At 43.3% G+C, this 17,400-nt stretch overlaps 1 protein-coding gene across 1 annotated transcript in view; it reads right to left on the bottom strand.

Annotated features, from left to right (window-relative positions):
- Nucleotides 1–11,072, bottom strand: part of KLF7 (KLF transcription factor 7) — a 74,930-nt gene extending 63,858 nt beyond the window's left edge. The window contains exon 1 of the mRNA XM_063116118.1: nucleotides 10,792–11,072. Coding sequence (XP_062972188.1) covers nucleotides 10,792–11,010 — 219 coding nt within the window. The 5' untranslated portion in view covers nucleotides 11,011–11,072. The remainder of the gene's footprint in view (nucleotides 1–10,791) is intronic.
- Nucleotides 11,073–17,400: the final 6,328 nt, after the last annotated feature.

Raw genomic sequence — 17,400 nt, 5'->3', positions numbered from 1 at the left:
AACAAACCCAAACATAATCACTGCTGCAGGGCTTCCTTTGTTTGGCGAGATAAAAAGAGGAGAGCAGAGAACAGGAAAAATTATCTCCCTGAAAGATTTCCAGTAAAATAAACAGAGAAGAGAAAAAAAGTTCAGGGAAAGGGATTGTTACTACAGCACAGATCTGAAATCAGTTATCCGGTGTTCAAGAAGAGAATGGCTCAGCCACAGGGTCTTTCCTCTGCAGGCAAAAATACTTCAGTCCAACATCACATGCTCTAGCTGCTTGTTTGGTTTGAGGTGCCTGCACATGGTAGCTTGCCTTACGTTTTATTGCTTGCCAAATGGCATTAACTACTTTGCCCTCCTCCCCTTCCCTTTCTGCAACGTTTAGCTACCGAGGTTAAATTAATTCCACCTACTCGCTTGCACGCAGACAATGCAAACCAAGCAAGCATGTGCAATTTGTGAGGCAGCAAGGGAGTGAGACAGGAAGATCACGCTTCCTACATCTGAGTTCCCCTCCCGCTCCAGGTAAAAGCTTTCAGCAATGTCTGCAATTGCAGCGTGGGAGCTGTCCTGCAATTTCAGGAAAAGCAAGCAGAGAAGTGTGGGTAAGAGAAATAATCGTGATACACAATCCAATAAGGCACTGGTTATAATTATATACATTATATGCATTAAAAGTATGACACCCAGTTCAAATGATACAAGGAAGGGGACATAACTATATAATAATTCACACTCTCAACAGCTCAGAACGATAACTTCTGGAATAGGGGCGGAAAAAACAAAACCACACAGTGCCAAAATGTTGAGGTTTGAATGCTAAGAGAAGGTGATTTTCTAGCAACAGAAACTCTGCCTTGAGGAAAGATACATGAAAACCTCATCACCAAACAACTAAACAATGATTATACTACAAAAATATGTCTTGAAACACTGATACTTGGTGTCTTACCAGAGGCAAAGTTGACATTTGAATCTAGGGAGTCCAAGTCTAATACTCTACCTGTTGCCATTTGTTTCATTTTATGCTTATTTTATTTTTATGCTGGTGGGGGCCAGGAAGTCTGAAAACATTAACTCCAAATTTGTACCAGCTGAACTGGCTGCCAATAAGTTTCCAGGCCTGATTCAAAGTGTTGATAGTCATTTTAAGGTCCTAAAACAGCTTGGAACCATTTTATTTGAAGGACCATCCATACAATCCTGATCATACATCGTTAAACTCCATCTCAGGGCTTCTTCTCAAGTTCTGTTGCTAATGTCAATTAGGTTGACATGCACAAGGGATAGGGCCTAAAAATAGCAACTAAAAATACTAAGAAGAATAGTAGAGTTTAGGGTGACCATATGAAAAGGAGGACAGGGCTCCTGTATCTTTAACAGTTGCATAGAAAAGGGAATTTCAGCAGGTGTCATTTGTATATATGGGGAACCTGGTGAAATTCCCACTTCATCACAACAGTTAAAGTTGCAGGAGCTATACTAGAGTGACCAGATTTAAAAGGGCAGGGCACCTGCAGCTTTAACTGGTGTGATGAAGTGGAAATTTCACCAGGTTCTCCATATATACAAATGACACCTGCTGAAATTCCCTTTTCAATACAACTGTTAAAGATACAGGAGCCCTGTCCTCCTTTTCATAGGGTCACCCTAGTAGAGTTGGAAGGGGCCTATAAGGCCATCAAATTGGACTCAATGGCCTTATAGGCCCCTTCCAACTCTATTATTCTCTATTATTTTTCTATGAAAACTACTCATGGCAATGTACAGCTATAGAAATATGTTTTAAAATGAACACATTTTAAAAGAAATCAGCAAAGATAAAAACTGAAGGATAACAGCACAGGCATCACACATCCACCATCAGCCCCCATTTGGATTGAGATGCCTAAGAAAATATGGCTTCTTTTTTTCTTTTTTTCTTTTTTTTGGCAGAACACTTCAAATTAATCAGAACCTGGCTTCCTGGGGGTCACTGGTTTACAAGTGTAGCACCACCACCACCATGGAATAGGCTTTGGTCTAAGCACAGCAAAATTTAATTTCTTAAGAATAAATAATGCAGAACCTAGGCAAGGCTTTTTCTGTGGACCTCATGCTCCAAAATAGGGATGGGGTAGAATTTTGTTTGGTCCTTATTTTTAAGTGAAGTGACATAAATTCTCACTCCCTGCACTAATAAGGAGAGTAGTTTTCCTTTTCCAATATCCAACGGCCATGCACAACTCTATTACAACAAAGCCAGGTTTCCATTTCAGCTTTCAGTAGCTCCATTTATACACAAAGTTCCTGGCTTTCTTTGTGCCTTCACAGTGCCCCAGAAACTTGCAACACAAGAGAAAACATCATCTATAATAACGTTTCTGTAGCAAAGGTTACCTGGAGTACTTTGACTATGCATCACCCTTTGTGTGCATGTGTGACAGGAAGCCTTTCAGTTTATTTAGTAGTCATTTGCACTACCCTGCACCACACAGGTGGCTGTTCTTGGAAGTCAACCCTTCCTGCAAGCTCTCCTCCCAGGGGCATGATGTACAATAAGCACTTAGAAATGTGTTTTGCTGCGACTGGAACCAAGATGAAATAGCAATATTAAAGGAGATGAGTTTCGTTTATGGAGTGGCCAAGTATGCCATTACTCTAGAACAATGGGGGATAGCAAGGAGGAAAGAATGTAGTATGGCGTGATTTATTCCTTTCCAGTAGCAGTGGAAAAATTTCAACCAGCCAGCAAAATGGCCCCATCTGCCAAATGTAAGTCAGTTTAACGGCTAAGAGAGTTCTGCTAGATTAGTTGTGTCATTGTAATACTTCCACAGTGCCAAGGCTTCAGACTATTTCACAGGCATTATCATCAGTCAGTAATACCACCTGAGGAGCAGAGTAGGTTACCCAAGATTACGACCACCACTCCCCAGCAATAAGACTAACAGAGCAATCTTATCCAAATTTACTGAGAAGTAAATCCCACTGTGTTCACTGGGGATCAATCACAAGTAAAGTGTCTCTAGGATTTACCGCCTAAGAGTCACAGGCAACAGTTCTGATACTTAGTTATGACAACCTTCCCCAACCTAGTACCCTCCAGTTGTTTTGTGCTACATCTCCCAGCATTCCTGACCACTGGTGGTGCTAGCTGGGCTGATGGGAATTGAAGTCCAAAACATTTGGAGGGCATCAGATTGGGGAAGGCTGTTAGGATTTCCAAAGAGGAAAGTGTAGTCATTTGCTAGGCAAGGCGGATGCATTTTCTGGATCTCCCTCTTCCTTCTGTTGAGTTTGTGTGTGTTAATTGTGGTGGCACCCCGACTGTGGAATGCCCTCCCCTTGGAGGCCCGATTGGCGCCAACATTGATTGCATTTCGACGCCAAGTGAAAACATGGCTTTTTAACAGAGCCTTTGATGGCTAAACTCACTGGCACATTGTTTTAACCGTTTTAACTGTATCTAATGCTTTTAAATTATATATTGTTTTAACTTGGATTATGGTTTAATTTGTTTTTAACTGTGTATATTCATTGTTTTATACTTTATGTTTTTATCTGTACGCCGCCCTGAGATCTTAGTGATATAGAGCGGGACATAAATATTTTAAATAAATAAATAAATAAGTAAATAATTGGGCCAAGTTTGTGTAAATGTATGTTTATTTATTTATTTATTACATTTTTATACTGCCCAATAGCCGAAGCTCTCTGGGCGGTTCAACTACATCTTATTAACATGAAATACCAAACAAATTATTTTTCAAAACTCTTCCTGTGCAAGAGCACAGCATGGTGAGCTCCTCCTAGAGCCAAACTGGACCTGGACCTGGTTCATACAATCAAAATAAGCCATGGTGGCTTATTTAGAATGCAGCATGTGTGAGTGTATGGCTTGTTGTGTCATCCAAACCAAGGTTGCATGGCTGGTTGGAAGGGAAAACAACTCTCCTATAACCTTACAACAGGCCACAGGTTCTTGGAGAATTGTTTCCCCTTCAACAAGCCATGCCACCCAGGTTTGGATGACACAACAAAGCAAGTTCAGGCAGAGAGTGGCTTATTTTGATCTTGAGAACTGGCCATGGTTTTAATTGCATGGATGCAATTAACATGCTTAACTTTCAGACTTTAAGCAGCAGCTGTGGAGGGGCAATTAGGATTGGAATTGCAATGTGCAGGAAGATGAATGTAATGGTTTTCTTCCATGCTATGGTCCCAATGAAAATTCCACACACACATACCCCTGAAGCTGCCATTTGCCCCAGGAGGGAAGCTGCCATCAGCACCAATTTCAAAGAAGAATATACAAAAGAATTTCCCACCATGCTGGGGAGGTACATTTGCTTCAAAGCAAGACAAAAGGCCAGCTGTTGGGCTGGATTTTGTAATTATTAATTCTGGGCAGGCCAAAGGGTCTCTCTCTCTCTCTCCTTTTTACTTAGGAAGTTCTTCAGCACAACATCTAAAAAATCCCCTGGTTTAGGAAGATCAAAAGCCTTGGACAAAAGCCAGTCTTATGCCAGTGCCACATCCCCCTCACCACACCCATTATAAAAGGAAACAAAACTTGGTGAATCATGCTGATGTGTGATTAAAAACCAGGAGGAAAGAGACATTATAGGATAAATAATATAATTAACATGTTACTGCTGTAGAGATACTTTCAGTGAGCTATAAGAACTCCTACCAGTGGAGAAATCTAATGATGACAGAAAGAACGTTCTTCTGTCCAGAAGCAGCAAGAACTTGGAATTCCATTGCAGTAAAAAAAACCAAGTCAACCATGGTTATAGTTATAGCGTACCTCATTCCCTATGGTGAAGGATCTTAATTTAAGGCATTCAGTCATTTTGAGGGGACCACATCACACCAGGATGCTCGGCCAGACAAAATCCAAAGGCCTTTTCACACATATTACTGAAATGACCAGCTATTTTTTATTTATTTACTAACATTTATCTACTGCCTTATTTGCTTAAAAAAAAAAAGCCATCAAGATGGTGTTCCCCATAATGCGCAAATTATATTCATGCGTCCAATTTCTGAGCATATTACAGGAATCAATGGCTAACTGTGGGTCATTATGCCATGTATAGAGGCAGACAACTGCAACTACCATACGGTACAAGAAAGACTCTAGGTATTTGCAGTTACATGCCTGCCAATTTCCACAACATGTGAACTGCTGTTCAGAGTATCCACTGAATTCGTGAAACCATGCAGCTTTGCATCTTCTTAAATTCTATCTCTGCTTTAGGTCAAATAGAGCTAAATAGAGCTAAATAGAGCTCTTTAACAATAACAAAAAAACAACCCTCAATTCCACATCATTGTTGCCCAAATACTGTACTAAACAACTGTAAATTCAACAACTTGTCAGAAATATGCAATTAGTCAATTTGAATGTATAATCTTGTTTTGCACAATTCGTTCAGTTTTTGCTCAGCCTGGAGAGGGGCTCAGCCTGGAGAGGGGCTCAGCCTGGAGAGGGGCACGTAGTAACAAAGAGCACGAAACCTGCACCACATGACCATGGCTCAGCGGTAGAACATGCAAAAGGTCCTATATTCAATCTCTACTAATAATGCCATTTTGAAAGGATCTCAGGAAACAGGGCTGAGAAATGACTTAGAGTAATACTGAGTTGCTGCAGACAGAGGACATACATGTGTTATTAAAATTATATTTGAGGAACTTGCTAGCTGGAGGTGAGTCGATTATTACAGAGATAGCAGATAAATGACATAACAGCATGTCACTAATTTCAAATGTGATCAAATAAATGCTAGTGTGGTTAAATAAATGTTAGTGTGCGCCTAACACATCTTCCCTGAGCCTAGGAGTTAGATCTTTTCTGAGCTCAGGAGTTAGTGCAAGTAAGAAATGTAAACGGAAACAAAAATTACTCCTTCTTCAACCCAACCTCACCTCACAGGTAACAGTTCTAGATTCCATTAAAATCTCTCTCTCTCTCTCTCTCTCTCTCTCTCTCTCTCATACACACACACACACACACACACACACACACTTGTTTACATTTATTCTAAATTTACATTCTGAATCCACCAGCCATTAAGAACACAAATCACAGCATGTGGTAAACCTAATATAATGCACCAGATACCCACAGATAACAATCTGTTCCTGTCAATAAAACATTTTTCCATTCATGATTTTAGACATCTCTTTGATAAGTACCAATGTCTGGGCCAAGGATCCCATTCACTATAGCCCTTCCCTCTCTGGCTCACTCCAGTCCCTGTTGTAAGAAAGGGTCTTGTGTAAGACTTTGAAAAGATATGTCAGAACATTGTGAATAGAGATGTGAAGGCCTGGGGTGGGGGAACAGGGGGGGGGGGGGATTCCAGGGATTTTTGGAAAATTTAGGGGGGAAATTTTCCTGTTGGGAGGAGTTCACATCCAACCCCCCACCAACCCCTCCCAAACCTTCCCATCTCTATTTACTTGTGAGCAGCAGGGTAAACAAGAGATCCTTGCTCTTTTTGACAAATATAGGGCTGATCTGTGGGCCAGATCAGAGAGAAAGTGATTTGTCCAGGGCTGCCAAGGAAATTCATGGCTATGGGGAGACTTGAACTTAGCCCCGTCCCCCCACCCACCCAAAGACATTATTCTACTGGCCTATATTGGCATTCAAGCATAATCCACTTTGGCTCTAGCTAAAAGAACTAAAATGATACTTTATCAAAAAGCGAACATGCTTGCTACAATGCTGAGAGTTGATTACATTTCCATTGTACTCCATAAAGCGCAGTTTAATGGGCATAACCTATCTATTTTTACACCACTTCAATCCAAATAAAGCCATCAACCTACCTAAATTGTCCCTTCTATTTTCAGGTATGCAACAATGGCACATGCCAAATGTATTTGTCTTAAAATTAGTACATATTCTCTCTCTCTCTCTCTCTCTGACACACACACACACACACACACACACACACGGCCATTAATTCTCTTCCAACGAAAGGTCTGTCTACTCTGCATTTAACAGGCTATGTTTTGCAGAAATTGTCTCATTGTAACTTTCCATGCAACTAATTCTCAGAAGCACAGACTCAAGAACTTCCTCTTCCTTTAGCTATGGGGAGGAGGGGTCAGAAAGGACACGGGTGACAGCAGAGTGATTATTTAGCAACTGGCTTGAGTTATTGCTGTAGTCAGTACTGTAGGTTTTCTGGTTATGACACTTGCTGACTACATGTAACTTTTCTGGCAAAACAGTAGGCCAAGAGAAAGGAAGGATTCTAGTGCAATACAGTGTCCCTGTACCAGTTCTCCACAGCTGTTAACGCACACCCAAAGTCTACCAGAGCAATAAAAAGCTGCAATCTTGAGCACTTCAAGAAGCAAGTTCCATCGAAACCAATTAGCCTTACATCCACATAACAACAATTGGGACAAGATCACCCCTGATTAAGCACTTTTAAGTCCCATTGATTGCAGTGGAAGAAATTTAACTAAGTACTTGACTTTAGCTCAGGTACGGAGAATGTGTGGTCCTCCAGATGTTCTTGCACTGCAACTCCCATCATCCCTCGCCATAGTCTATGCTGCCTAGGGCTGATAGGAGTTGCAGTCTGAGCACATCTGGAGGGCTCACACGATCCCCATCCCTGTTTTAGATGTCAAAACTGCTCGGCTTTGGCTGGATTGTACTCTTAAATGTTTCTGCAGTGCATTTCCTAGACACGCTCAAACCACTTCAGTTCCTAGATACTCTCAAACCACTTCATACATTCCCTTATAGAATCCCTGAAATTAGACTTACATTTTTAATTTCTACATTGCAAGTAGGAAGCTGGGGCTGACATCGTGTCTCTATTAAGTCATGGTCTGAGTTAAGATTTGAACTAGGCACTTTCTGCTTTGCTGGTAAGAACATCAGAAGAACCCTGATGCTGGATCAGACCAAAGGTCCATCTACTCCAGCATTCTGTTCACACAATGGCCAACCAGCTGCCCACGGGAAATCCACAGGCAGGACATGAGTGCAACATGAGTCCTGAATTTGCTAAGGGTTGAGGATTTCATTTGAGTGAGATGTTTCAAATCATTGAAATAACCAATTGCAGCGCTGTCCTTCAACAACAGAACTGCAACTTTTCACTACTTAGGAATTCAAAGGCAGAAGAACTGGCCAGGACTAAAGGAAGATGCTGGGGAAACTGGTAAGAGTTACATTTTGAGAGGCCGTTTCTGGAACCTATTACTTAGCCAAACCTTTGGAGCAGCTTCCTCCAACTCTGCTGAGATCTGGCCAAGAAGACAAAGGGAAGCCTGGGAAAGAGACTTCTCCCTCCTCTTTCCTTTGTCATCCCCCCACCTCACCCCCACATGTGTTGTGTTAATGCTGTGCTAGATGACATTTCAGTAAAAGCAATGTTTTGAAAAACGCTTGAGAAGGGCCTGAGATGCTTCCGGCAATTCTGCAGCCTCCTAAATCCAGGAGATAAACCAATTTCGAAAAGCATATATGGGTTCCGTGACCATATCGTCTAAAACAACAACAACACCCTAAAATAATTGTTGAAAATATTTGGCCTAGCTATTGTAGATGCACTCCTAGTAATCATGGTGATTAGGGAAAAGTAAAGAAAAGAAATGTTCATATACAAATTGCTTGTATGTAGATGAATTATTGTGTCAAATAACATTTTGCATTCACCTTCTTCCCCACTTACATGGGTTAAGCCCTATTGAACTCAAATAGGATTTACTTCAGAGGAGTTATGTATAGGATTGCACTGTAAAACAGTTCAAATCTCACTTCAGCCTCATTAGGAGTCTTTAGGGTAGCAGGCCAATAATCTCTCAGTCCCTCCCCCAAATACACACAGCGAGGTAATAATACTGGCCTACCTTACAGGACTGCTTGTAAAGGTTATTGAGATAGTATACATGGAATGCTTTGAACACTCAAAAATGCTGCATCAATGGTAAACATTATTAGTGTGATGTGCTCACATAGCAACTAAAAATAATAATGAAAAGGTTCAATAAAACCAAAAAAATGACAAAAGGATTTAGGACAAACACCTGAACTCTTAAAAAAAAACACCACCACCATCCTGCTCCTTTGAACTCCACATATACAGTAGACTTGGCTTTGAATTGGAAAAAAACTGGCAGCTTCCTTCCATTACAGTAAAATAACCTTACAAAGTGTAACCATACATTATCTGCCTTAGGCATGCTGGCTATGTCAACAGATTATCTCGCATCGAACTGTCTAGACTGTTATTAATATGCAACTGATTCAACAGCAAGGACACTGTTGGAAGCAAACTGGAAGAACTGTTAAGTGGAGAATTATTCGCCTCTCCAACTGAATCAGCTGCTCAAAGGAGAAACATAAAGAAAACCAGATGTGACTCATCAGTGACTATGCCTAACGAGGAAGCACACAGAAAAGGCTCCTCTTCCTTTAAGAATAAAGTGGATTTGAACTGCCCACTTGCCTAAGAAATATTTGCACCAAGTATTTTGCTAAATACCCTTTCCCAAAAAGAAAGCTGAAACTAGACATGGTATATTAGGGAGATCTTTAAATATCAAGCTACAGCAAGATTCAACAATGTGTGTGCATTCAGATACAGATATATATATATATATATATATATATATATACACACACACACCTACCTCACAGGCACATTGTAGATGTATGCTAATCAATAACATTTGGATGACTGGAAGATAAAATCCAGCAACTCATTATCTCATTCACCTTACAAATGACATGGAGGTGTGTAAGTTACATTAGCCGCTACATGCTTCTTCATACACACCTGTTTAGTTAACTACTCAGGCCAGGGTTCTCTGCCTCCCTCCCCACAAAAGACAGTAGCTTGCAGAACACTAAAGAACCTTATTAGATGTATAATCAAACCTAGTAATCCAATTTATAGCCCTGCTTAGGTATGATCTTGCCCTAATGTGGAACCACTTTTAAGAGCTTTCATCTCCACCTACATTGCACCATCCCAGCTGATAGTTTTATTTCTAATCATACGCTTTCCAAATCTTTGTATTAATCATACGCTTTCCAAATCTTTGCATTTAGGCTAATCACAGATTTCACACAAGTCCCTTCTTTCACTCTCCTGTCTACTAGTTCAGTTTAACCTCGTTACCCAATTTCCCTCTTTGGAAGCATTTCTTAACCCCTCCGGTGTCTAAACTCTTTAATGGGTGTGCAGAAACAAGCATGGGGTGTCATTGTTCTAAGCCAATATTATCAATCCAGACTTTTTTCTTCTTTTTTTAAGGGAGATTTTGAAAAAAGGTAGAAACTCCAAAAACACACACACAAATAAATCATTTTTATTGCAGTAAGTTCCTGGCTTGTGCAATCAAGTCACTCCAATAAAGCAAGTGGCTTGCACTGACACACCAATTATCTTGAAAATCAGAAAAATCTATTCCGTTTTCACCAGCTGTCAGTTGTCAACACTGGTTGAAACCAATTACCCCTTACTTAAAAAGAAAAAAAGAGGGGACACAGGCTTTCTTTCAAAGTAACCCACAATATAATATGAAAAGACTCAAAAGAACTTCCACCAACCCCCATATGCTCCCTGATTTATGATTATAAGATTTAGGATTTAATGCAAACAGCTTTGAAACTGACCACTTTGTTAATGATGACATTTATGACAGTGTTGCTTTCTTTAAAAAAAAAAAGCGGGAGGGGGGAACCTAGACGAGAGAAAATATTAAAAGCAGAAAAGCAGCTCCAATTCATCAGTGTCTGCATTTAAGAGATTTACAGGAGTAATGTAAATGGTTCACCTGCTGCCAGTTCTCTTCCAAGGATGGCAAAGCTGAGAAGTACCCGGTGTCGTGGACAAGCTGCAGTTCCTGGAATATACTATAACTAGCCAGTACATCCATGTTGTTGTTGCTGCTGCTGCTGCTCCTGCTTCTGCCGAGCAAAAAAACAACAAACTCCAATCCTTTTCTTTTGGGTTTGTGTCTGCAATTTCGTGACGGGGTTTTAGTTCTGTTCATTAAAAAGGAGGGGGGGAAAGACCCTTAAGAGCAATAAATCCAGATGTCCTTTTCCTCTGTTTTTGTTTGTTTTTGTTTGTGATATATATATATATATATTGTAGTTACACTTTCACACAGAGAGAAGGGGGGGATCAAGGCAGGAACCAGAGTGGAGGAAGGAGGGGGGTAAAGGAAAGGAGCCCCATCAACAACCCAGTGAGAAGGGATAGATGTACAGTGCAAGCCGTCAGCCAGGCAACCAAAGAGGGGGGACTTCTCCACTTGTAGTAAGAGAAAGGGAGAAAAAAAAAAGCAATTGCTTTCCAGAGCTCTGTTGCTGACTCCAGCTCTTGGACCAGGGCAGGGGAGGGGGGGATGCAAACTCACTGACACGAGACTGCCATCTATTTCTGCATTGCTGCTCGCTGCTGAATGCAATCTTTGCGCTTTATTTTTGGGAGGTTGCATTTTCTCGCTCGCGCGCTCCCTCCCTGCGCGCGCGCGCTCCCATTTCCCCCTCCCCTCCTCTCCTCCCTTCCTCTCCTCCAAAGTCCCTAGCCCCTCCCCCTTTCCAGCCCCCTTCGCCTTTCTCCGCGCAGCCGTGGGATCTGTCCATTAAGGCAGCGCGTGACCATGTAAGGTAAACAGGGGGAGGGCCGAGAGGGCCGCTCATGAAGTCACTGACGCCCAATCCCAGCGCTCGGCCATGGGAAGGAGGCGGGACGCGGCACGGAAGTGCCGGAGCGATTGGGCGAGGGCTCGATCCGACTGCCGCCTTATAAGGCAGTGTAAGGGGAGCTATTTTTAGAGCGCTATATAAAGGGGCAGGGCTGGTTGCTGCCTGGCCAGGGTTGGGAGAGGGAGACGCGGCGGCAGTGCCATAGTGCCGCGGTCGGAGGGCGCACTTTGCAGAGCGGTGCTTTAGAGCCGATGCATGCAAATGTCAAAAGGCGCATCGGAGGCATCAGGGGTTGTCTTTCCACTGCAGCCGGCAGCCTCTTTGCACGACCAAGCGGGGAAAAAAACAACCGGCAGCAAGCCTGGAAAATGGGGAGAAATGACAGCAGGAAGCCCGGTCCGCAGCCAGAGCTTGTGGGCGCAAGGACGCGGGGAGAGGCGATTGGGGGGGGGAGGGAAAGAGGGCTTCTCTCTTCCTCAAACTGGTCGCCGCTCGTTCCATTTCAGAGCTTAGTCCAATTTCCCCTTTTGAAACCCAAGAAAGTTGCACAGAGCGGGGCGGGATAACGCTCGTTATCCCTGAGCATTTGGTACTACTTTGTGAACACTAAACCCACTGACATCTGCCAGATAGCCTGTCCGCAGGGTGTACACGACCTGTCAGGCTCTTTAGGCTGCGGTCCTGTATACGCTTATGTGGGAGTAACGCCCCCCCCTTTTGAACTCGGCCGGGCCGCGTTGGTTGACCTTGCAGCGCCCAGAAAAAGTTTGGGCGCTCTAAGGCAGGCGACGCCTCCTCTTCCGCCGCCCCCAGAAATGCTCAGCTGTAGCAGAGGTCTTTGGTAAGAAGAGGTCCGGAGACCTGTTGTGGCGGCACAGGGTGAATGAAAAGCAGCCGGGATTCATCAGAACGCAACTGCCGCCTGGTGCCAGAATCCATCTGAGCCGACGGATTCAGAAGCCTGCGAGACTCTCCCAGCGCAACGCATTTGAAGTCAGCACGTGAACAGGCTGGGTTGAGTTTTTCCATAAATGGTTCGCATGGGCCACATCTGCTTCCACAAACTTCGCGTGGGGGGTGGGGAGAGAAGGGAGTTTGCATTCGGAGTGAATGCGGAGCTCAGGATTGGCGGCAGGCGAGAGGATTGATTGGCTCCAGCAGTCAGACACGCGCACGTGCGCACGTACAAGCTCTCCTTTCTGAAGGTTTCTAAGAGATCGTATTTACTTCCACTATCCAGCCTGGACTGGTTAGAAGATGTGCAGAGCTTTGACCAACCCCCTCCCCCGCATCCCCCCCTTTTTTTTTAAAAAAGGGAATTTTTAGTTGCTAAATGTGCCCCATGCTGGCCAGTCATCTGGCTTTGTAACAGTTGCATTGCAACATTCCTGCCCTAATACAAACTGCAGTCCTGCAGAAAAAAAGGAAGGAAGAAAATGTACATAGGTCAAAAATATAGTTGCATGCTATTTGTAACACCCAGTGAAGGGTAGGGCTGTGCTGATGGTCCTTGTCTTCAGACCTGGCTGAGTGTGTTGTTTCTTGGTTTGGACAGGGGAGGGGGGAGAATGAATCCTTCCAGGGTTGCAAGTAGACAAGCAGTGGTCCGGTCCTTCAAGAGCAGCAAAAAGTTGGGGGTGGGAGAAGTACATGTGATGGCAAAGAAATTCCATTAAGCAAACAAACAGAATTGGGTTAGGATTGACAATTTTGTATGCCGACAAGCCGGATAATGCAAAATTGCCTTCAATGTTCAGCACAGTTGCATGAACTGTGCTCTGGGACTTGCAAGTGTAAAAGGGAACTGTTGATTTTGTGGCTTATGGTAGACGTGCCTTGTAAAATTCTCACACGTAGAGGCGTCATGGAATTAACTAATATAGATGCAATTCCGTGGCCAATGAAGGGCTCACGTGGGCTTAGAATGTCATTTTCTAATGTAGAACCATTGAGTCCAAAATTTGGCTGGTTATTTTGAATCAAAGCATGAACTTAAGCATGGTATGGAGAATGTGGATAGGGAGACATTTATCACCCTCTCTCAAAATACTAGAACCCGGGGTCATCCTATGATACGGATTGGTGGAAGATCCAGGACGAATAAAAGGAAGGACTTCTTCACATAGCGCAGAGTTAAATTATGGAACTCTCTACCACAGGATGTAGTGATGGCCACCAATCTGGATGGCTTTAAAAGGAGGTTGGATAAATTTTTGGAGGCGAAGGCTATCAATGGCTACAAGCCCTGATGGTTGTGTGCTATCTCCAGTATTCAAGGCAGTAAGCCTGTGTGCACCAGTTGCTGGGGAACATGAGTGGGAGGCTGCTATTGCACCATGTCTTGCTTGTTCATCCCTGGCTGATTGGCCACTGTGTGAACAGAGTGGTGGACTAGATGGACCCTTGGTCTGATCCAGCATCAGGGCACTTCTTAGGTTCTAACTTCAGCCCTCCTCGTCTCTTCAGCTCTAGCCACCTGCACCTCTCAGCCAGTTTGATCGCTCCTCTGGTTATCTCCTTCATTTTCTGAAGGTCACCTCTGTTCCCTGCCCCCATACCTCAGCTTCTCTTCCATCTGTTACGTACCTCCTCACATTGTCCTTTGTTCCACTGGAGCTCCACCTACACTCTTCATCTTTCCCCTTCCCCTGCAGTCTCTTCTGGCTTCATCCTTCTTTGCATGATCTTTGCATCTGCTGTCGGAGTAGCTCGTCCAATGGCAGCTGGAGAGGGAGAGGTCTCTCATATATCATGGCCAGAGACCATAGGTGTGCGCAGCACATTTCATTAGAGTGTGCACCCAGGGAATTTTATTTATTTATTTTTAAAGGTGAACATAAAAGATATTGTTTTTATTCATTTATTTATGAAACATTGCGGGCCTCTCCTCAAGCCCCGACATTGGTGGGGCTTTGAGGTGACACTGGCCAGAGGAGGGGCTTATGAGGCGATATTAGCCTTTGGGAGATCCCCCCCCCCTGTAAAAAAGGCAAATGCTATTTTGGGCTGCATTAATAGAAGTATAGCTTCCAAATAACGTGAGGTACTGGTTCCTCTCTATTCGGCCCTGGTCAGGCCTCATCTAGAGTATTGTGTCCAGTTCTGGGCTCCACAATTCAAGAAGGACACAGACAAGCTGGAGCGTGTTCAGAGGAGGGCAACCAGGATGATCAGGGGTCTGGAAACAAAGGCCTATGAAGAGAGACTGAAAGAACTGGGCATGTTTAGCCTGGAGAAGAGAAGATTCAGGAGATACAGGATAGCACTCTCCCAATACTTAAAAGGTTGTCACGCAGAGGAGGGCCAGGATCTCTTCTCGATCCTCCCAGAGTGCAGGACACAGAATAATGGGCTCAAGTTAAAGGAAGCCAGATTCCAGCTGGACATCAGGAAAAACTTCCTGACTGTTAAAGCAGTACGACAATGGAACCAGTTATCTAGGGAGGTTGTGGGTTCTCCCACACTAGGAGGCATTCAAGAGGCAGCTGGACAACCATCTGTCAGGGATGCTTTAGGGTGAATTCCTGCATTGAGTGGGGGTTTGGACTTGATGGCCTTATAGGCCCCTTCCAACTCTACTATTCTATGATTCTTTGAAGCATGGTTCCCAGCAGGGAGGCTCCTGGCAGAGTGATTCCTTTTTGCTCCTGCTGCCAGGAGCAGTGGCATGTTGGACGGCAGCCAGGCAGCTGGAGGACTGTTCCCACTGCATCTGGACTCCTATTCAATGCCCCCCCCAATTCGACACTTGTTTGAGACATTTAGGGTGTGCCTGGGCACACCCAGCACTCCCCTTGCGCATGCCTATGCCAGAGACCTCGCTGCTGCCACTACCACCACCAAATCCTCTAGTGTATCATTCGGAGAAGCTCTCCAGTGGTGGGTGGGGCAGAAGGCAAAAGTAGTGTGGGACCAAAATACCAGCATCTTGTAGCTTAAAGCTCTTACTGCCAGTGAGATACATTTCAACCTTTTAGAATATGGAGAAAACTGCGCAAACACCAGAAAGCCACCAAATGATTGGGAGTCAATAGGATGAGGTCAGGGGAAGGGGGGCACAGCCTTCTGAAGAACGTCAGGAGGGCTGGATTGGCATCTCTGGGCCTAAGGTTCTGCACCCTGCCTTACAGGTGTAATTGAGGTTTTTTCCTTTAAAAACTTAGGGTAAATGTTCATTTTTATACCTAGGTAATGAATTTAACTTATTGCAGAACTCCATTGTTTTGGTCACTTCTAATTGAATGACTTCATTAACTTGCCTTGTCATTCTGTGAAATCTTTGCTTCAGAATTGCTGGGACTGAAAGGGATCTCAAGGCTCATCTGGTGATTCCTCACAACCTAATCCCAAACCTGTTTACGTTCAAGCATGGCCTGCTGATTTAATAGGATGTATGTAATAGTTCAGGCTTTGGCTAGCTATAAAAAGTCAACAGAAGTTCATCCATGCAGCATTTTAATGTACTCCAGCATGAAGATTCCGCACCATTTGGAATCAGCCATTTGTTTCGTTGACCAACATATTTTGCCCTTGGTGCTTCTTCAGCTTAACAGAGATCCACAAATGTAGAGCAGCCATTGAGAAAAAACAGCCTTCTGCCTTCATGCCATGGCTTGACTTGACAGAAAGTGTTGCCAAGAGGACTGTATAAAATCCATGGTAGAACAATGGGGAAGTCTGTGCCTCTGGGTTGTCCCACTGTTTAGGGCTTTCTAGGTCAAAACCAAAATATATTTGCTTCTGAAAATATATAAAAAATATTCAGGCTCTGGTTCCAGATGTTTCCAAAGTCCCACCACTTTCAGGAGGAAGACTATCACATTTTGTACCATCTTGCATGCTAAACTAGAGTTACCATAAAGTGAAATTTGAAGTAAATTTGAAGGCTTCCCCCTAGGTGAAACATCTGAGGAGTTATGAAGTAAGGCAACAGAGGTTTTTCTAAATATGTCTATTGAAGACACACCCCTAGGTTTTTTTTTAATTTTGCATTATGCCAAATTTAAAATTAGTTTGGAAGTTCCTGCTGTGATGAAACATCTGAGGAAGTTTTAGGCAAGCTTTCGAAAAGATGGCTCAAATTTCTAAGGATGGTTTCGCAAGTCCCTAGCTATAACTATCTACTGTCTTTGTGATTCTGTGAAGTGAAATGAGAATTGGGCCTTATAAATATATTACCTTCTTTAACTTAACCTCTCTCTTTTTTATCCCAAGAGAGAATGTTACACTTCTTTGGATTTGATTTGAACAGAGAACTAAAATCTCAATAAACAGTACAATGCAATAAAAGACACAATTTCCTTTCCCAAAATCAAGGCCTTTCTTCCAGGCCCTTGAAGTCCCCCTAATTTCCTCTGTGTTTTGATAGCTTCCTCCTCAACTCTCACCTCCTTGTCAAACTTTATTCCTCCCCCCTTCACTAAATGACATTTTTTATTGAGGTAACTATCTTCTTCCCCCTGACTCTGAGGCATTTTCATGCATTAGGTTTTCTAGAGTGTCCTCTTAAGCTCTTTTTGATATAAGCAAATGTGCCACGCAGCTTAACAAGCAGGAAGGGAAGAGCAGTATTAACATTGCTAGAAGAATTTCTGCTCTACCATCTCATTACTTGAGTTGTGAAGAGGGAAAAAGACCCTGCTTGAAATCTAGTTTTCTAGGGCAAGAAAGTCTTCGCAGGCCCACATTTTTAACCTGCTGCTTTTTAATTGACGGTCTATCTCCGGGGT

This window comes from Elgaria multicarinata, chromosome 2 (assembly GCF_023053635.1).
Source record: "Elgaria multicarinata webbii isolate HBS135686 ecotype San Diego chromosome 2, rElgMul1.1.pri, whole genome shotgun sequence".
NCBI lineage: Eukaryota > Metazoa > Chordata > Lepidosauria > Squamata > Anguidae > Elgaria > Elgaria multicarinata.
The sequence above is the reverse complement of the archived record's forward strand: the minus strand, read 5'-3'. Positions and strand labels throughout refer to the sequence as shown.